The sequence below is a fragment of the Vigna unguiculata genome, chromosome 5 (assembly GCF_037176805.1).
Source record: "Vigna unguiculata cultivar grain cowpea cultivar isolate G323 ecotype 2 chromosome 5, ASM3717680v1, whole genome shotgun sequence".
Lineage (NCBI taxonomy): Eukaryota > Viridiplantae > Streptophyta > Magnoliopsida > Fabales > Fabaceae > Vigna > Vigna unguiculata.
In genome coordinates, this window is record NC_140796.1 from 36,980,372 (window position 1) to 36,996,451 (window position 16,080).

Genomic DNA, 16,080 nt, shown 5'->3' on the forward strand with positions numbered 1-16,080 from the left:
TGTGAGATACGTAGGAGCAAGGTCAGTCCTTTTGAGGTTCACTCCATAAAAAAAATCAAATCATTTTCCAAATAATTTTCCAAATCGTTTCTCTAAAGAACTTGATTTCTCATTTTAAATGAAAATACGAAAGACCAAGGTCAATCCTTGTCGAACCCAAAAAATTAAAAAATATTTTTGTTCCTTTTAAGCATTTTTGTCTTATTATTTTTGGGGAAAATTAACATTTTGAAAACCACATCGACTTTACAATTTTAATTAAAGGTATCGCCCTCAGGCAGGCGCTGTAGGGTGCTAACACCTTCCCTAAACGTAACCGACTCCCGGATCCAAAATCTGGTTTTTCGCAGACTTGTTTTATTTTCATGGTTTTTCATAGTTTTTCAGAATAACTATGGTGGTGACTCCAAATCTCTTTTAAATTCGTTTTCTTTTTTGGTTCGTTGTCCTGTCACGATACTGGTTGCGACATTAACCTTGTGCGTGGTAGGGTGAAACTCATTGGCAATGGCTCTACAGAGCAGTAGAGGTCACCACAAGTGTAAACATCCAGTAAATCCGACCGATTATGTATCCAAATATTTGAGTGTTAGAGTCTTGCTTATTTGCTATCACATGATTGTTTGCCTATCTTATTGCATGTTCATGAAATGTTTTAAGTATATGCGTGCCATAACATGTTAAACTAATTTTGTACTCTAACTTACCCTTTATGTTTGCTTGTGTTTGTCTTGTGTGTGATTTTTCCTTTTTGCAATGATCATCAATTTATTGATGTGAATAGATGTGGAAACTCATAGTGGTCACCAGGGTAATGGAAACTCCGCAGTGTAGCTAATCTTAGGTTGGATCCCCTTACTTCGAGTACTCTTTTAAGGCACTATGGCCTTGCTCTATGAGCAAGCGTTTTGGATAACTGTCAAACTTTTATTCTTGTTCTATTCGTGGCATCGTGGTGTGCCTTTGTTTCTCTTCAAGTATATTATGGATGACTGTAATGGTTGACACAAATATATTTCAGCTGGATGGCTCTTTATTTATTAAATGAGACATTACAACTATATAAATGTTGGTTAATTCACCGTCGATGATTTCCAAAAATTGTATTTTCTACATCATTTGCTTCACATTTACATTACCTTACTCCCATGGCAATATTGAACTCTGAAAACATAACATCTGAAAAAAAAATCTATATAAGAGATTAGAAGTTTAGGATGATTAGTCGCTTCAATTCTCCAGAGCATAGACAGTAAAGACGGCAATGGGATAGAGCGGATGCAAGTATCGGTTTGGCTATCTCATTTTTATTTCAAATATTAATTAAATAATTTTTATTATATAAAATAAAAATCAAAAACATAATATTAACGATTTAATATTATAATGATACACATTTTCTTTTCTTTAATATCAAATATCAAATATCAAAAATATCAAAATTGTATAAATAATAACGATTAAATAAAAACAAATAGTTACAAAAAAATTAAGAAATATGTACATTATAAATAAGTTATAAAATTAAAGACAAAAATAAATTAATAATTTTTTTAATTACCTAATAAATTAAAAATGTCATGATAATTTAAAACAAAAACAGATGAGTACAAATAATAGGACAATGCAGAAATTTATCATCGAAGTCACAACATATTCGAACAATACTGACACGGATATATTCATTTAGCATTCTTATAGAAGCTTAGTAGAATTTGGTATTGGTTCCAATCCAGTGATCAATGAAACCTTAACTATTACTTAATTTATAGTAACTAGACACCGTGTTATGTATCATCATCTATTCACGACGTTAGATTCAATCCATTTCCCTTCCCATCATAAAGGGCACAAGGCAAATGTTCTTGCACAACAAACAATTATCATGGCCAATAAACATGACAATATTATGGCTCTGGAATTGTATCTACTCTGTGACAATGCTAATTACACAAGTACAATAACAATATAAGAAAAGATAAATAGACTGAAAGAGAGTAAAATACAGACCTCAGAAAAAGAGAAAATAAACACATGATAGGAGGAAAAGAAGAGAAACAGATAAATGAGATAAGCAGTTAATTACATGTGACAGGTACCAGCTAGGCAAATATAATCTCTCAAATTTAATAAAATTCACACAAATAGTGTAACAAGAACAGCTTCCTAGAGAAGCTACATAGCTTTACCGTAAAGAGTGTAACAAGAATTATATCCGCCTTTGACTTTTACCTATGCATGCGTAAAGGAAAAAAAAGAAGGAAAAAGCTTCTTTGGGAAACCTCGTTTTAAATCCAATACCATCCTACGTCCAAAATGCTACCAAATCCACCCACACATACCTACCAATTTACGTGATGCACTAACCTCAAGAATAGTTTGTTACTCAAAATAAGTTCATTCATATGACCATTTATACAAAGTTCTGCAGATATTTAAATGTCGAGCCTACAGGCATAATTCTGTTTAAGATCTCAATGAATAAAACCACATAAAGATTTCATGAAAGAAATTTAATTTCCTTACATCTTCAGTACATGTTTAAAATGTGTCATATATTACTGTAAGAATGAAAGTACATCTATCAAAGACTAAAACTATTTACAGAAACCAATGAGGGGGACAAGGAGAAAACATTGAAGACAAGTAAAAAAATGGCATTGAACAGCAACCTTTCACCAACTAGAATCATTAGTTTTCCTTTGACATTTATATATATATAAATTTGTGTTGGAAGAGAGATCACTACCTGATCCTTGAACAAATTGCACACAACGAGTGAACTTTTCTCAAATTCTCAACATTGGACTCGGCTTGCCAATTAGCCAAGGCAAGCGTCACCCATTTAAAAAGAGATTAAACCAGTACCTCAACCAATTAAAGACTACTCCCAAGAAGCACTCTGCCCACTGGACATAGCTCGAGCTTCAGCCAAAGAGACAGCCATAGCAAGCATCATCTGTTCCTCAAAACTCTCAGGAATAATAGGTTCCGTGGCACTTTGAAGGCTTCCATCAATGTCATCAGACCGTGGCAAAGAAGATAGTTCACCACGATCATCTGCTGCAATAGAGTTTGTATAGCTAGTTGCTTGTTCAGTCATCTGTGTCCCTGTGTCCCATTCACTATGACTCCTAGTCATCGCCGCAGTACCATCTGGTGGCTCCTCACTGAGGTCTTCAACAGGTGGATAACTAGCCATATCCCGACCAAGTCTGTTATAAAACCTTCTAGAACTTTGTGGTGTGTTGAAGGATGATACATTTTCATTGGTGAAGCTCATAGATGATTCTCCGGCCATTTGCTGGCGCTCAGCAAGAGCTGCAATGGCACAGGCAAGTCCTCCGGATGGAGACGAGGATGATCCGGTTACAGGGGCCGTTGTGGCCAAAGCATAACGACCATCCGCTACGTAGTGTCCAGAAGTAGCATCAGCAAAAGATAAGTTTCTCTGCCTGCCATTCTCCTGCAGTTTTAATACATATAGAGTCGATCACAATCATCAAACAAACTGGCAACACAAACCATTGAGCAGTCTTAATATAGAATTACGTTCACTGAACCTTGTATGGCACTGTGGCAGTATACCCACCATTGAATCTCATAATGTGCATAAAGTTTAAGTTCAATGTGTACTTTAAATGGTGGATATGCTACCAAGTATCAGTGAATCCATGTCTATATAAACACTACTTGAAAAACAAGCAAAGATCTGAATTCCAGAGTATTGTTGCATTCCCAATAAATCTCAGTTACCCACAATCATGTAATGTAACAGAAGAAAACCTTTGTTTGAACTATGGAGTTCTATAGTGAGCTGAAAGGATGCTAACTTGCATTCAAACTAATAGATAAAAACCAAAATGTTTTGAAGCGTGAATAAATGATAGCAACACAACCCAGCAAAAATGATTCTCATATGGTCATTCACATATATTTACTCAAACGTTATTAATTCCACAAGTATTTATATATTAAGAATGAATAATGCTACCTAAAACCAGCACAAGAAATACAGAAATTAAAAGATACAGCATATTCCTCTGCTGGTATATAGAAACTACCATCTACTCTGGTACACAGGCTAAACTCTGAATACCCAAATATTTCTTTCATTACAAAATAATTTTACGGATGGAAAAAATAAAGAATGGGGAAACCAAAATATTACACTATGTTAAAATATCATTAATATCTTATTTTTTGTTTCTATTGTTATTATTCTTCATATGTATTTTAGGCTTAGCCCATATTTTCTTTATTATAAATACAGTTCCTATGTGTATTTTTTACACAAGGAAGATTAATCCCAAACCTAGTTTCACTATATTTAATATGGTATAAGAGCCTAAGAATTTTTTTTCACCTCTGTCATTGATCCACTGTCATTGATCCACTGCCAGCGCCGTCGTCCGCCGTTCACCGCCGCCCACCGTTCACCGCCGTCTATCGCCGAAGATCCAATTTTGACAAGCGACCACACGGTTGTGATCGTCTCGACCATGCGACCCCAACGCTGTAAGTTTCACGATCATCGGAGGTCCCACGCGCTCCCACGCACCATCCAACCGTCTCAGCTGTCATCCGCTTCCGCCACACGTGGCGACGCGTGCACCGTTGTTTCCGACGCCGATCACCACCAGTGCACTCACCTCATCCTCAACTTTCCAGATTTGGGCTTCGTGTTTCCATTGGCACACTTTCAACTTTTAGGGTTTCTCTTTCTCTTTCATGGCGTCTTCCGTTGCTGCTTTGTCCACTTTCGTTGCCTCCATGTCTGATTTGTCCGTTTTTCCTCCAAATGTCAATGTGCACTTGCCCATTGATAAGTTAGATGGCAAGAATTATTCGACATGGGCGTTCAACGTTAAACTTTGGCTTAGAGTCAGGGGTATCTTGATCATGTTACCCTCAACGTGATTGATGTTGATCTCACTGAGTTTCCTTGTTGGAAGAGAATTGATGCTCACTTATGCATGGTTCTCAAGAATACGATTCACGCTTCTTTGAAACCACTGTTGCATGCCTACGGCACATTTTATGAAGTCCAGGAACAAGCCAAATTATTGTACACCAATGACACTCAACGTCTATATTAGGGATGGCAACGAGGCAGGGCGGGGACGGGTTTTGCTATCCCATACCCATCCCCGTAAAAAAAATTCATCATCATCCCCATACCCAAACCCAAACCTAACGGGTATCAAAGTTTTACCTCATCCTCATCCCCACCGGGTAACAGGTATAATCTCGTACCAATACCCGTACCCGTTTCCTTACTACTTCAATATAAACTTTAATAAATTTTTATAAAATAATAAAAAATTACGGTAAAGGAAACATAATATTATCAAATATTCAATATTAGGAGGATAATTGTTTCTTCAATATCAAATACTTTAAAATAAATTATAATTGTTTACATTTTATATTAGAATACCAAAAAAAATTTCATGAGAACTAAAACATTTATTAAATTTGCAAACTGCAAACATTAATAAAACCTAGTTGATAAAATTTAAAAATATTTTTAAAAAAATTTAAAGGAAAACAAATATTCAAATTAAAATATATTTTAAATGTTTGTTTGCTTCAATTTTTTAAATTCTAATGAATCTCTTTTTTTATACACTAATAAAAATGATAATACATCACTTAATCAAAATGATGCAAATAACAAATAATAAACATAATAAAAAAATTAACATGGATATTGTATCTTTTGAACTCCAATATATGTTGGATGGTGATGAAAAAATATTCACAGCAATTACATTAAATTTTGATATTGTAGTAAATAAAAGTTATTTATACAATTATAGTGAAAATTACAGTATGATTGATATAATGAATTGGAAAATAAAAAATAATTAGATAAAATATACTGAAATAGTATTCTACATAATGAAAATAAACAACAAATAAAAATATTAAAAAATTAGCAAATGTATGTCTTAGAAACAATTTGAGAAACTATTGAAAGAAATCGCACAAAGGAAAATGAATGTATAATTAAGGGTATGATAAGATGAAAAATACCTTAGACATCTAAGAACACTTTTCAAATTTCAAAATATATACTCAATGGTTGCGAAATAATTGTTTTAGCGAAACAAAAGAGTTCTTCAAATGAAGCAAAAATTAACAAAAATAAGTAAATAATTTTTTTTATATTACCTAATAAATGGAAGGTTTATGCTATTAAACACTTAAATTGAGAGTATTAAACATACTCATGTGAAAGGAAAATATACAATAAATACAAATATTAAAAAATAATAGAAATATTCAAATATGAGACATACAAATCTTTTAATTGAATACATCATTTCAAGATAATTACATAAATGTAATGATAAAATGAAAAATATATTGAAGATGCAAATGAATTTCATCACAAACCAAATAATTAGAATAAATAAAAAATTGAATATATATATATATACACACATATATATATATAGTTACTTAATTAATTGTGAATATTTTAATAATTTAAATGATGGCGGAGATATGGCGAGGACGGATATTATGACGAAGATATGTACATCCCCATAACCATCCCCATACCCAATTGGAAAATTCGGGGATTCCCTATACCATACTCATACCCAATCAATGTGGGGATTCCCCGTCAAAACGGAGACGGATTCGGGCAATACCCATGGGGATAGGATTATTTGCCATCTCTAGTCTATATGGTGTCCGTGGCATATTACCTCCTACGTCTACTCTTGCTGAAGAAATCGAGTAACGATCACGGTTCTTCATGGTTGTGATGTTACATGGATTTGCTGAAAAATATTTACATGACCGTGATCAGATTTCGGGTTCCACTGTTATACCCAATTTTACCTCTACTTGTTCCACCCTTTTGCGTGTGCCTTGTCAATCTTCCGCTAATCCACCTGTCACAATCATCTCTTGTGGATCCTCATTCATTTGTTTCCGCCACCGACAAATATGCTCTCTTCAATGTATTTCTCAAATGGACTGAGGATCGTAAGCTTTCTAATTCCACGACTTCTATTGCCCACACAAGTACATCCTTTACTGGTCTGACTCAATCTTCGTCTATTGGTCCTTGGGTGTTCGAATCACGTGCCACCGATCGCATTACTAGTAACAAATCTCTGTTTTCCTCTCTGTCCTCTCCGGATAATTTACCCTCTGTTACAATGGCTAATGGGTCTCGTGTTTTAGCTCATGGTGTTGGGACTGTCAATCTTTTTATTTTTTTTATCCATTGATAATGTTCTTCATGTCCCTGGGTCTTTTTTTTAACTTATTATCCATTAGTCGTCTAAATCAATCTCTTGATTGTGTTATTTCCTTTACTAAATCTTTTGTTTGTTTACAAGACCAGAGTTCGAGACAAGTGATTTACACCGGATGTGAGTCTCGTGCTCCACCACCTCTTCAAGTTTATAGTCACCACCATCATCCTCAACAACCAAAGAGTGACTCACCTTTAGTGCCAACTATTGTGTCTCCTTCAAATCCGACAACTAAGTCTTCCCTTCCACCGAGTGACCTTCCAATCGCCCTCAGAAAAGGTATTCGTTCTACATGTAATCCCTCTCCTCATTACATTGCTTTAAGTTACCATAGATTGTCTTCACCTTTTTATGCATGTCTTTCATCTATTTCTTCTGTGACCATTCCAAAATCTGTTCGTGATGCCATAGCCCATGATAGTACTATTGATCATCTCAAAGCACATCCAGTGGCCAAAAGTTATACCCAAATCTTTGGGTTGGATTATGGTGATACTTTTTCTCCAATGGCGAAGATGGCTTCTATTCGTTTATTTATTGCCATGGCAGCTCTTCAAAAGTGGCATCTTTATCAACTGGACATTAAAAACACATTCCTCAATGGCGATTTGTAGGAAGATTTATATGGAGCAACCTCCTGGGTTTGTTGTTCAAGGGGATTCTTCTGGGTTGGTATGTCGTTTTCACAAATCTTTATATGGCCTAAACCAGTCTCCAAGGGCCTGGTTCGGAAAATTTAGCAATGTTGTTCAACAATTTGGTATGACTCGGTGAGGCAGATCATTCAGCTTTTTATCGTCACTCAAGAGCTAGATTAGTCTACTTGATAGTGTATGTTGATGACATCATTCTTACCAGCAGTGATAACCATGGCATCTCTCCAATGAAACATCTTTGTGATCATTTTCAGACCAAAGATCTTAGAAAACTCAGATATTTCTTGGGTATTGAGGTGGCACAGTCCGACAAAGATGGTATTGTTATTTCTCAAAGGAAGTATGCATTGGATATTTTGGAAGAAACTGGGTTTATAAATTCAAAATCTGTTAACACACCCATAGATCCTAATACTAACTTTTACTAAATCAGGGGAAGCCTATGTTAGATCCCGAACAGTATAGAAGATTAGTTGAAAAATTGAATTATCTTAAAGCTACTCGTCTTGACATTTCCTTTGCAGCCAGTGGGGTAAGCCAATTTCTTAATTCTCCGTGCAAAGATCATGGGAATGCAGTCATTCGTATACTGAAGTACATTAAAGGATCTCCTAGAAAAGGGTTGTTATATGGTTCTAATAACTATATAAGAATTGTTTGTTATTCAGATGCTGATTATGTAGGATCTCATTTTGATAGAAGATCTACATCCAAATATTGGATCTCCATTAGAGGTAACTTGATCTCTCAGAAAAGCAAGAAACAAAGTGTTATGGCAAGATCTAGTGCAGAAGTAGAATATAGAGTCATGACTTTAGCCACTTGTGAGCTTGTTTGGCTTAAGCAGTTGCTTAGAGAGTTACAATTTTGAGACATTAGTCAAATGACACTTATATGTGACAAGTTGTTTTTCATATCAATTTTGATCCTGTCTTTCATGAGAGGATTAAACACATTGATATTGATTGTCATTTCATTCGAGAAAAGATTGTTTGGAGACATCAAGACTGATTTTGTTAACTCAAGTGATCAGTTAGTAGATATTTTCATTAAGTTTTTACAAGGACCGAGAATCGGTTATATTAGTAACAAGCTTGGTACATACGATTTGAATGCACCAGCTTGAGGGGGAGTGTTAAGATATTATTAATATCTTATCTTTTGTTCTATTGTTATTATTCTTCATATGTATTTTGGGCTTAGTCCATATTTTCTTTATTATAAATACAACCCTGTTGGAAGTCTCACATTGACTAGAGATAAGGCCATTTCATAGTATATAAGTGAGGTGCAAACCTCACCTTACAAGCCAGTTTTGTGGGGTTGAGTTAGGCTTAAAACCCACTTCTAACATGGTATCGGAGTCAAGTTAGAGCCTATCCTAGCGAACTTTCTTGGACATTCTGTTCCACCCGATATCGGACTGCTAATGGACCACCCACTAATTTCTTATCCCACGCACAAGATGAATATACCTCGACGTGAGGGGTGTGTTGGAAGTCCCACATCGACTAGAGATAAGGTCATTTCATAGTATATAAGTGAGGTGCAAACTTCACTTTATAAGCCGGTTTTGTGGGGTTGAGTTAGGCTTAAAACCCACTTCTAACAAACCCCTATGTGTATTTTCTGCACAAAGGAGATTACAAACCTAGTTTCACTATATTTAGTACACTCCATTGGAAGAATTTCCTTATCTTCATCACTATTGCAAATATTATGAGAAAAATAAACTAAAACTGAACAATTCCATAATTGAAAATAAACTAAAATGCATTTAAAAATGATTTAAAAACTAGTGAACCATATACTATAGAAAAGCAGTTATACTCAATTCTAATAACATTCAATAATTAATAGCTAACAGGTAAGCATATGATGAAAAGTTGTTACCTGAATGGAAAGCCAAATTGCTTCCATGACCATAATGTCCTCAAGGTCAACATCAAATTCATCGTCTCTGCAGTTTTCAGCATTTTGGAAAAAAATAAGGTAGGTCAAACAAGTAGTTTCCATAATATATAAAAGAACTCATGCACTTATTTCTATGAACAAACAAGTATTTAATAAATAAGGTCAGACCAACTGATACAGATCCACCACAAAACAAGCAAAAAAAGAGAATAGGGAAATGAAATATAAGATAGATCTGAGATTTATTGGCAAAAGAAGAAAATACAGCAAGATAACCAATCTTACTACCCAAAGTAAAGCTCCTCTAGAGTAACGAACAAGGTTCTCTATTGAACAAAACAGCAAAAGTACCCACTGCCTTCTCTCCACAACTCATACCAATAACAGAAAAACATTCCTTCTCTCTCTCTTCTCTAACTAACCGCTCTTCTAATTAGTACATGTCATTATCCTCGCTCTTCTTTCTCTCATATACCCTTCCCCATCTTGAGTTGTGCTTCACTTCATGGGCTAGAGACTCAAACTGGGCCCATTTAGGCCCATCAATACCGTCTTCTTGAAGAACTATCTTGTCCTCAATACTCAGAGATGGAAAATGACTTCTAAGAGAAATATCATCCTACCAAGTTGCCTCCTCTGCTGCTTTTCCTTTCCAATGAACCAACCATTGGTTAACTCGTTCCCTTCTACATAATACTTATTGAAGCCAATATTGATTCAAGCTACATGACTTCCACATTTTCATCTTCTACCCATGTGGGTAGCTTGTCAACTATTTTATAATATCCTACTACCTCCTTAAGCAAGGAAACATGGACCACGGGATGTATCCTTGAAGAGGGTGGTAATTTCAAACAATAGGCAACTACTCCAATCTTCTCTAAGATCTCAAAAGGACCATAATACCTTGCACTTAGCTTGGGGCTGATTTTATTCATCAAAAGGTGTTGATAGTGTTGTTTGAGCTTAAGGAAAACCATATCACCAATCTCAAAACTCCTTTATTCACCGTAAGTGTTGCCAGTGTTATTTGAGCTTAAGGAAAACCATATCACCAACCTCAAAACTCCTCCCTGTATGATGTTTATCAGCCTAAACCCCCATTTTGTCTTGTGCCCTCGACATATGCTTCTTCAATTGTCTCAGCTTCATCTTTATCCATGAGCTCTCTTTTAACAACTTCAAATGGCATTGTACCTACTGAATCATGAAATGTGGTGTTGAACCAAAATTCTACCCATGGGATCCATGTCACTCCTTGGGTTGGTCCGTAATAAAACACCACAAATAAGTTCCAAGACATTGATTAGACACTTTCTTCCGTCCATCCAATTAAGGATGATATGTTGCACTCATCTTCAACATAGTCTCCAACATTTTGAAAAACTCCTTCCAAAATGAGCTCGTGAACAATGGTATGTATGTGTATGTATGTATGTATGTATGTCGGTCCATTTTGACCCATCCTGTAAGTCAAAAATAGGTATATTTTCCTGGCCCGCCCCATAGTTAAACAATTAAAAAAAATTCACAACCGTTCAATTCAAAAATATTGCAATTCGATTCAAAAGTAGTGAAGTCTAGTTCAAAAATAGTGTAGTTTAGTTCAAAAATAGTGATGTTCGGTTCAAAAATAGTGCAGTTCGGCCTAAAATTAGTGCAATTCGATTAAAAAATAATGCAGTTCAGTTCAAAAAATTGTGCAGTTCAGTTCAAAAATAGTGCAATTCAGAAAAAAGGTTCATTTCATATTTCGATTCAGTGCAATTCAGATCTATTCAGTTTGTTATAACAAAAAATAGTTAAGTTTAGTTCATCTAAATTACTTTTCAGTTCAGTTCATCTTAATTACTTTTCAGTTCAGTTCAGACAAACTATTTTTTAGTTCTCTCCAGTTGTTAATAGTGCAGTTCAGTTAATTTTTCCCACCCCTAATAGTCACTATTGTTTTCCCAGCAACTGATACCAAATGTAATATCTAAACTTATATTACACATCCTTCTCACCCAAGCTCCCTTTACTATAAGGAAAGCTTACACAAACTATTAGGTCTCACCAAAACACTACTCCAACACTCAACTTCAAAGGAAGATTGTAGAGGATACACAAAACGAGAGAACTTCTCATTACTCTCTAAAAATCATACAGAAGACCTTTATATAATTCTAGTTTCATTTCAACAAGAAACCAGAATTAACTAAACAACATAATTATTAAATTTTGTTTAAAAGGTTGTTATTACAACAGGTATTACATGGTCAATAATCATACTAACAGTCATGATTATTAAATCCAGATTCGAATGGTGAATCATTTTTTCATATTTTGAATCATGAACCAATCTTATTATGAATCCTAAGATACATAATTTGATAACCTAAAAGATAAAATAAACAAAATCCTTAAACAATCACTAATTTTTATTAAAAATAAATAAAGAATATAACAAATTCTATATTAATTTAAAAAACAAATGAAAATAATCCTTAAATAACATCTAATTTTATATAAAAAATAATAAGAATAAATATATACTAATTTAAAAAATATTGACAAAGTTTTATAAAAGAAGTAAAAGAAAAATATACTAAACAAGTAATTTTATAGAAAAGGAATAAAAAATATAGTAACAATTCTATATCAATTTAAACAATAACTATTTTTTTCTGAAATTATATTAATGTTTTATAAAAAAAACAAAATAAAAAATAACATAAAATATGACTGTCAATACAAAACTCTCCAAAAACCTATTCACGACTCCCTTTATCTCACAATAAATCTTCTTTCTTCTCTGCTCATCTTCTCCTATTCTCTTGACACAGTTTGTCTTTTGCATTGGTACTATTATCTAATGTTCATATCCTTTATAATTCATCTTTTCCACTAAACTTTCCTCTTCGCTGAGATTCTTGTCCTATCTGTTTCTTCCTGATTTTTTCTTTTATTGTTCCTTCATCTCAAATCGTCTGTAACAGAAACTGAATCGTGAATCACAGATTCAATTCTGATTCACCAAATCATGTTATGATTCAAGCTACAAAACAATCCATCAAACCATGTGTTTCGCAGGGAAAGAGTTTTGTATCAAATCGCGATTCAAATCCTACGATTCTTATGATTCTAACTACACTGGTTACAAAAGCAATACTAATTTGTAGACCCTAGCAATACCAAATGTTCCATTAGTTCATGATATAAATTCAACTCACATATGGACTTATGCCCTTCACACAACTAAATTTAGTCAAGATATTATTATAGTTAGTCCAGAATCTCCATACAAACAATAGGTATGTTTCTCACAACCTTATTGATCTAAAGCACCAACCCACTATCACAGGATCACATATTACTGGCTCAATTCAAACAAGACTGAGAAGATTAACATAGTATAGTCCAACTGGTAAAAAATTCATGGCAAAATATAACATGCAAAGGGCTTGCAGTCAGTTTGAAGCAATGTTGAATAAAGATTTAACACAGCAACCCATTTTCTTCCTATTGTTGAATTTTTAAGATTTAATACCCTAAGTCTGTGAGAAAAACATTGGATGATGCAAATGCTATGCGACATGAAAAATAGAAATTTAGGAAATTGAGGGGGAGAGCAGTGAAGGATAGCATACCTATTGGTCCTAGTGGTTGCATTTGGCCTAACCATTGATGTGGCACTTGAGTCTTGAGAAGAAACAATTTCATCATGTTCAACAACAGAAACTGAAGATGCAGACACTACAAGATTGAAATAAGAATAACTTTTACAACTAGGATTACTCACACGCACACATATATACAGATAATCCAAAACTTTATTGAAAGATTACCTGCATTTGAACTGTATTCAACATCTGCAACTGCCACATTTACATTTGAGGAGCTCATTTCTAGTCTTTTATGCATTTTTTCCTCTTCATCCTGAAGTTCCTGCTGCCGGATTCTAATTTTTGCCTCAATAACACGCTGCTCTTCCTGAATAATTGAAAATGCTCATGAACTTGATTCATGATGAAAACACTTCTGATGCACTCCTAAAAACAATAACCATGTAAGCTAACAACTTACAATCTGTTCCAATCCCTTCTCTTCTTTTGATTTCACACCGCGATACTCCACAGCATAATTTGCTGTTTTGCAGAAGGGACATCTTGTGTTGTTAAGACAAGCAACTATTTAAGTTTAAAGCAGTAAGATGGTAATTGTCAGAACAACAGTTATGAGTTACATCTTCATATTGAAAGCAAACAACTAGTAATGCAGGATACTGTGTAGGTCGAGTGGAATTTGGAACTTTCATCTGTAGAAAGCACTCTGATAAAAGGAAAAAAATTAGGTTGCATACAAATGCTATATAGACAAAATATATACCCAATAAGACAAACCAAACAATTACCTGTACAAATGCTCTTGGTGCAACATCTTGATCGGTTTAGACTTGGATAATACTAAATTGGGGAAAAAATACAATGGAATCGGGTGATTAGAAAGTCATACGTGAAGTTCACAACTTGAAATAGACTTTAAGGAAACAAGAATAAAAATCAGTCCAGAAAATATCTCCATCAGTTTGTTTCAGTTTCAAATAAGAAAAAGGTGGTCCCCGGATCATATTTTGCAGTCCAAAGTAGGCGTGCATAGTTGAATTGACTCATTTGACCATTTAAAAAATGTAAATTAACAGGATAAGCAGAGAGAAATGTAGAACAAAATATGAAGGTATGATATAGAAACCAGACCAGAAAGCAGATAGGGCACTCTTCACGGTCATAGGCACTTTCTTCATCTCCAGGATAGCAAGGTGCTAGCTTAGATTCAAGTATTAGCTTCCTCAGCTTCTTATGATCCACATCTTTATGATTATACAACCCTTGCGGTCTAGTATACTTCTCATCTACCACTTGTCTCCTCCTCCCAAGTTTATTACCCATGAACAAAAGTCAATCCTTTTTGTCTGCGGACTTTGTTCCAAACTCTCGAAAAAATAAACCAACACAACAAAGACAACAACGAATGTAACAAATCTTCCTCTATAAAAACCACTCACTCAGCCACAAAGAAATCATCTGCACTCCAATCCAGATTGAATCAACGACAGACTCAACTAACAACAACAATCTTACAGCCTAACCCACCATCTACAACACAATCAGAGACCCAAAAAATGCCATGCTCCTCGATTCAGTTGCAGATACACGTCCCGAAATCCCTGCAGCAGTTAATAAAGAAAGCATACAAATAAGAAAAATCATCCCAACAAAAAAAAAACTCCATAATTTACGATAGAACAACTGAAACTCTCAACCATTTCGAAATTCCACACAATCCATCTTCAAAACACGTAGCATAATGCATCCGCACACCCAACCCAACCGAAACATGAAAACCCCACAATTCAAAAACAACGCTCACAATTCAGCACACCAAAAACGATAATCAGAAACTCGCGACCAATCAGAAGCCGCAGGGCAGTGAACTCGTAGTTCGAAACCAATTCAAATTGACAGTTAGCGAGAGAAAGAACCCTAATTGGAAGTGTGCAGAACTCCAATAGGGAAGACAGGCACATTGGAAAACAAGGAAACAGCAAGAAACATAATGGAAAAGATAAAATAGAAGGGAGAGAGTACCACTTGGTCGGAAACCTAAAGTTGCAGAAGTGAAACAGTACTTTTCTTCAGCATGAAGAAGAAGATGAAGTTGATGGAAGGCTTTGGGGACAGTGAGAGGGAAGAAAGGGATGAAAAAGAGAATAGAAGAGCGAAATTGGAATCGGAAAAAGAAGCTTAAATGGTTGCAGAAGAGAGAACAGGAGAGAGAGAGAGAAGAGAAGAGAGGGGAGGGAAGGAAGGAGTAGTAAAGGAGCAAAGAATAATCTGCTTCGGTTCCTTCCTATGCCAATAACATTCACCTGCTTTCACGCGCTCTCGTCTTTGGTCTTTATTACCCGCTCTATCCTTTTTCTCGTAAAAAAATATGAATAAATATATGTCGAGTATGAATTTATTTGTTATATTTTGATAGATTTATTTTTATTTTTTTAATTTTAAATCTATAATAATATATAAAAGGAAATTTCTCTTTTTTTCCATATTTTAAAATATCAATTTTACCCTTTAAATATAATAATTTATTAAATTTTTAAAAATTAACCATTACTTTTACAATTTTTTATAAATTCGGCTATTTCTGTTTCTTCTCTTCTTTTTTATTTATTAATGATTATTCTTTTATCT

At 34.4% G+C, this 16,080-nt stretch overlaps 1 protein-coding gene across 3 annotated transcripts; it reads right to left on the reverse strand.

Annotated features, from left to right (window-relative positions):
* Positions 1 to 2,498: 2,498 nt before the first annotated feature.
* On the reverse strand, positions 2,499 to 15,761 carry LOC114185012 (E3 ubiquitin-protein ligase DA2L-like). 3 transcript variants are annotated; one of them, XM_028072486.2, is made up of 9 exons: positions 15,475 to 15,761; positions 14,584 to 15,053; positions 14,241 to 14,292; positions 14,113 to 14,158; positions 13,913 to 13,994; positions 13,675 to 13,819; positions 13,477 to 13,582; positions 9,827 to 9,893; positions 2,499 to 3,466 (listed from the first exon to the last, which is right to left on the reverse strand). In XM_028072486.2, exons 2-9 carry the CDS (start codon positions 14,773 to 14,775, stop codon positions 2,885 to 2,887), a joined length of 1,272 nt encoding a protein of 423 aa, XP_027928287.1. In that variant the 5' UTR covers positions 14,776 to 15,053; positions 15,475 to 15,761; the 3' UTR covers positions 2,499 to 2,884. The 3 variants fall into 3 exon arrangements, with proteins under 3 accessions (XP_027928287.1, XP_027928288.1, XP_027928289.1); XM_028072487.2 differs by having other exon boundaries at positions 15,478 to 15,754; XM_028072488.2 differs by lacking the exon at positions 15,475 to 15,761 and adding an exon at positions 15,150 to 15,411.
* Positions 15,762 to 16,080: the final 319 nt, after the last annotated feature.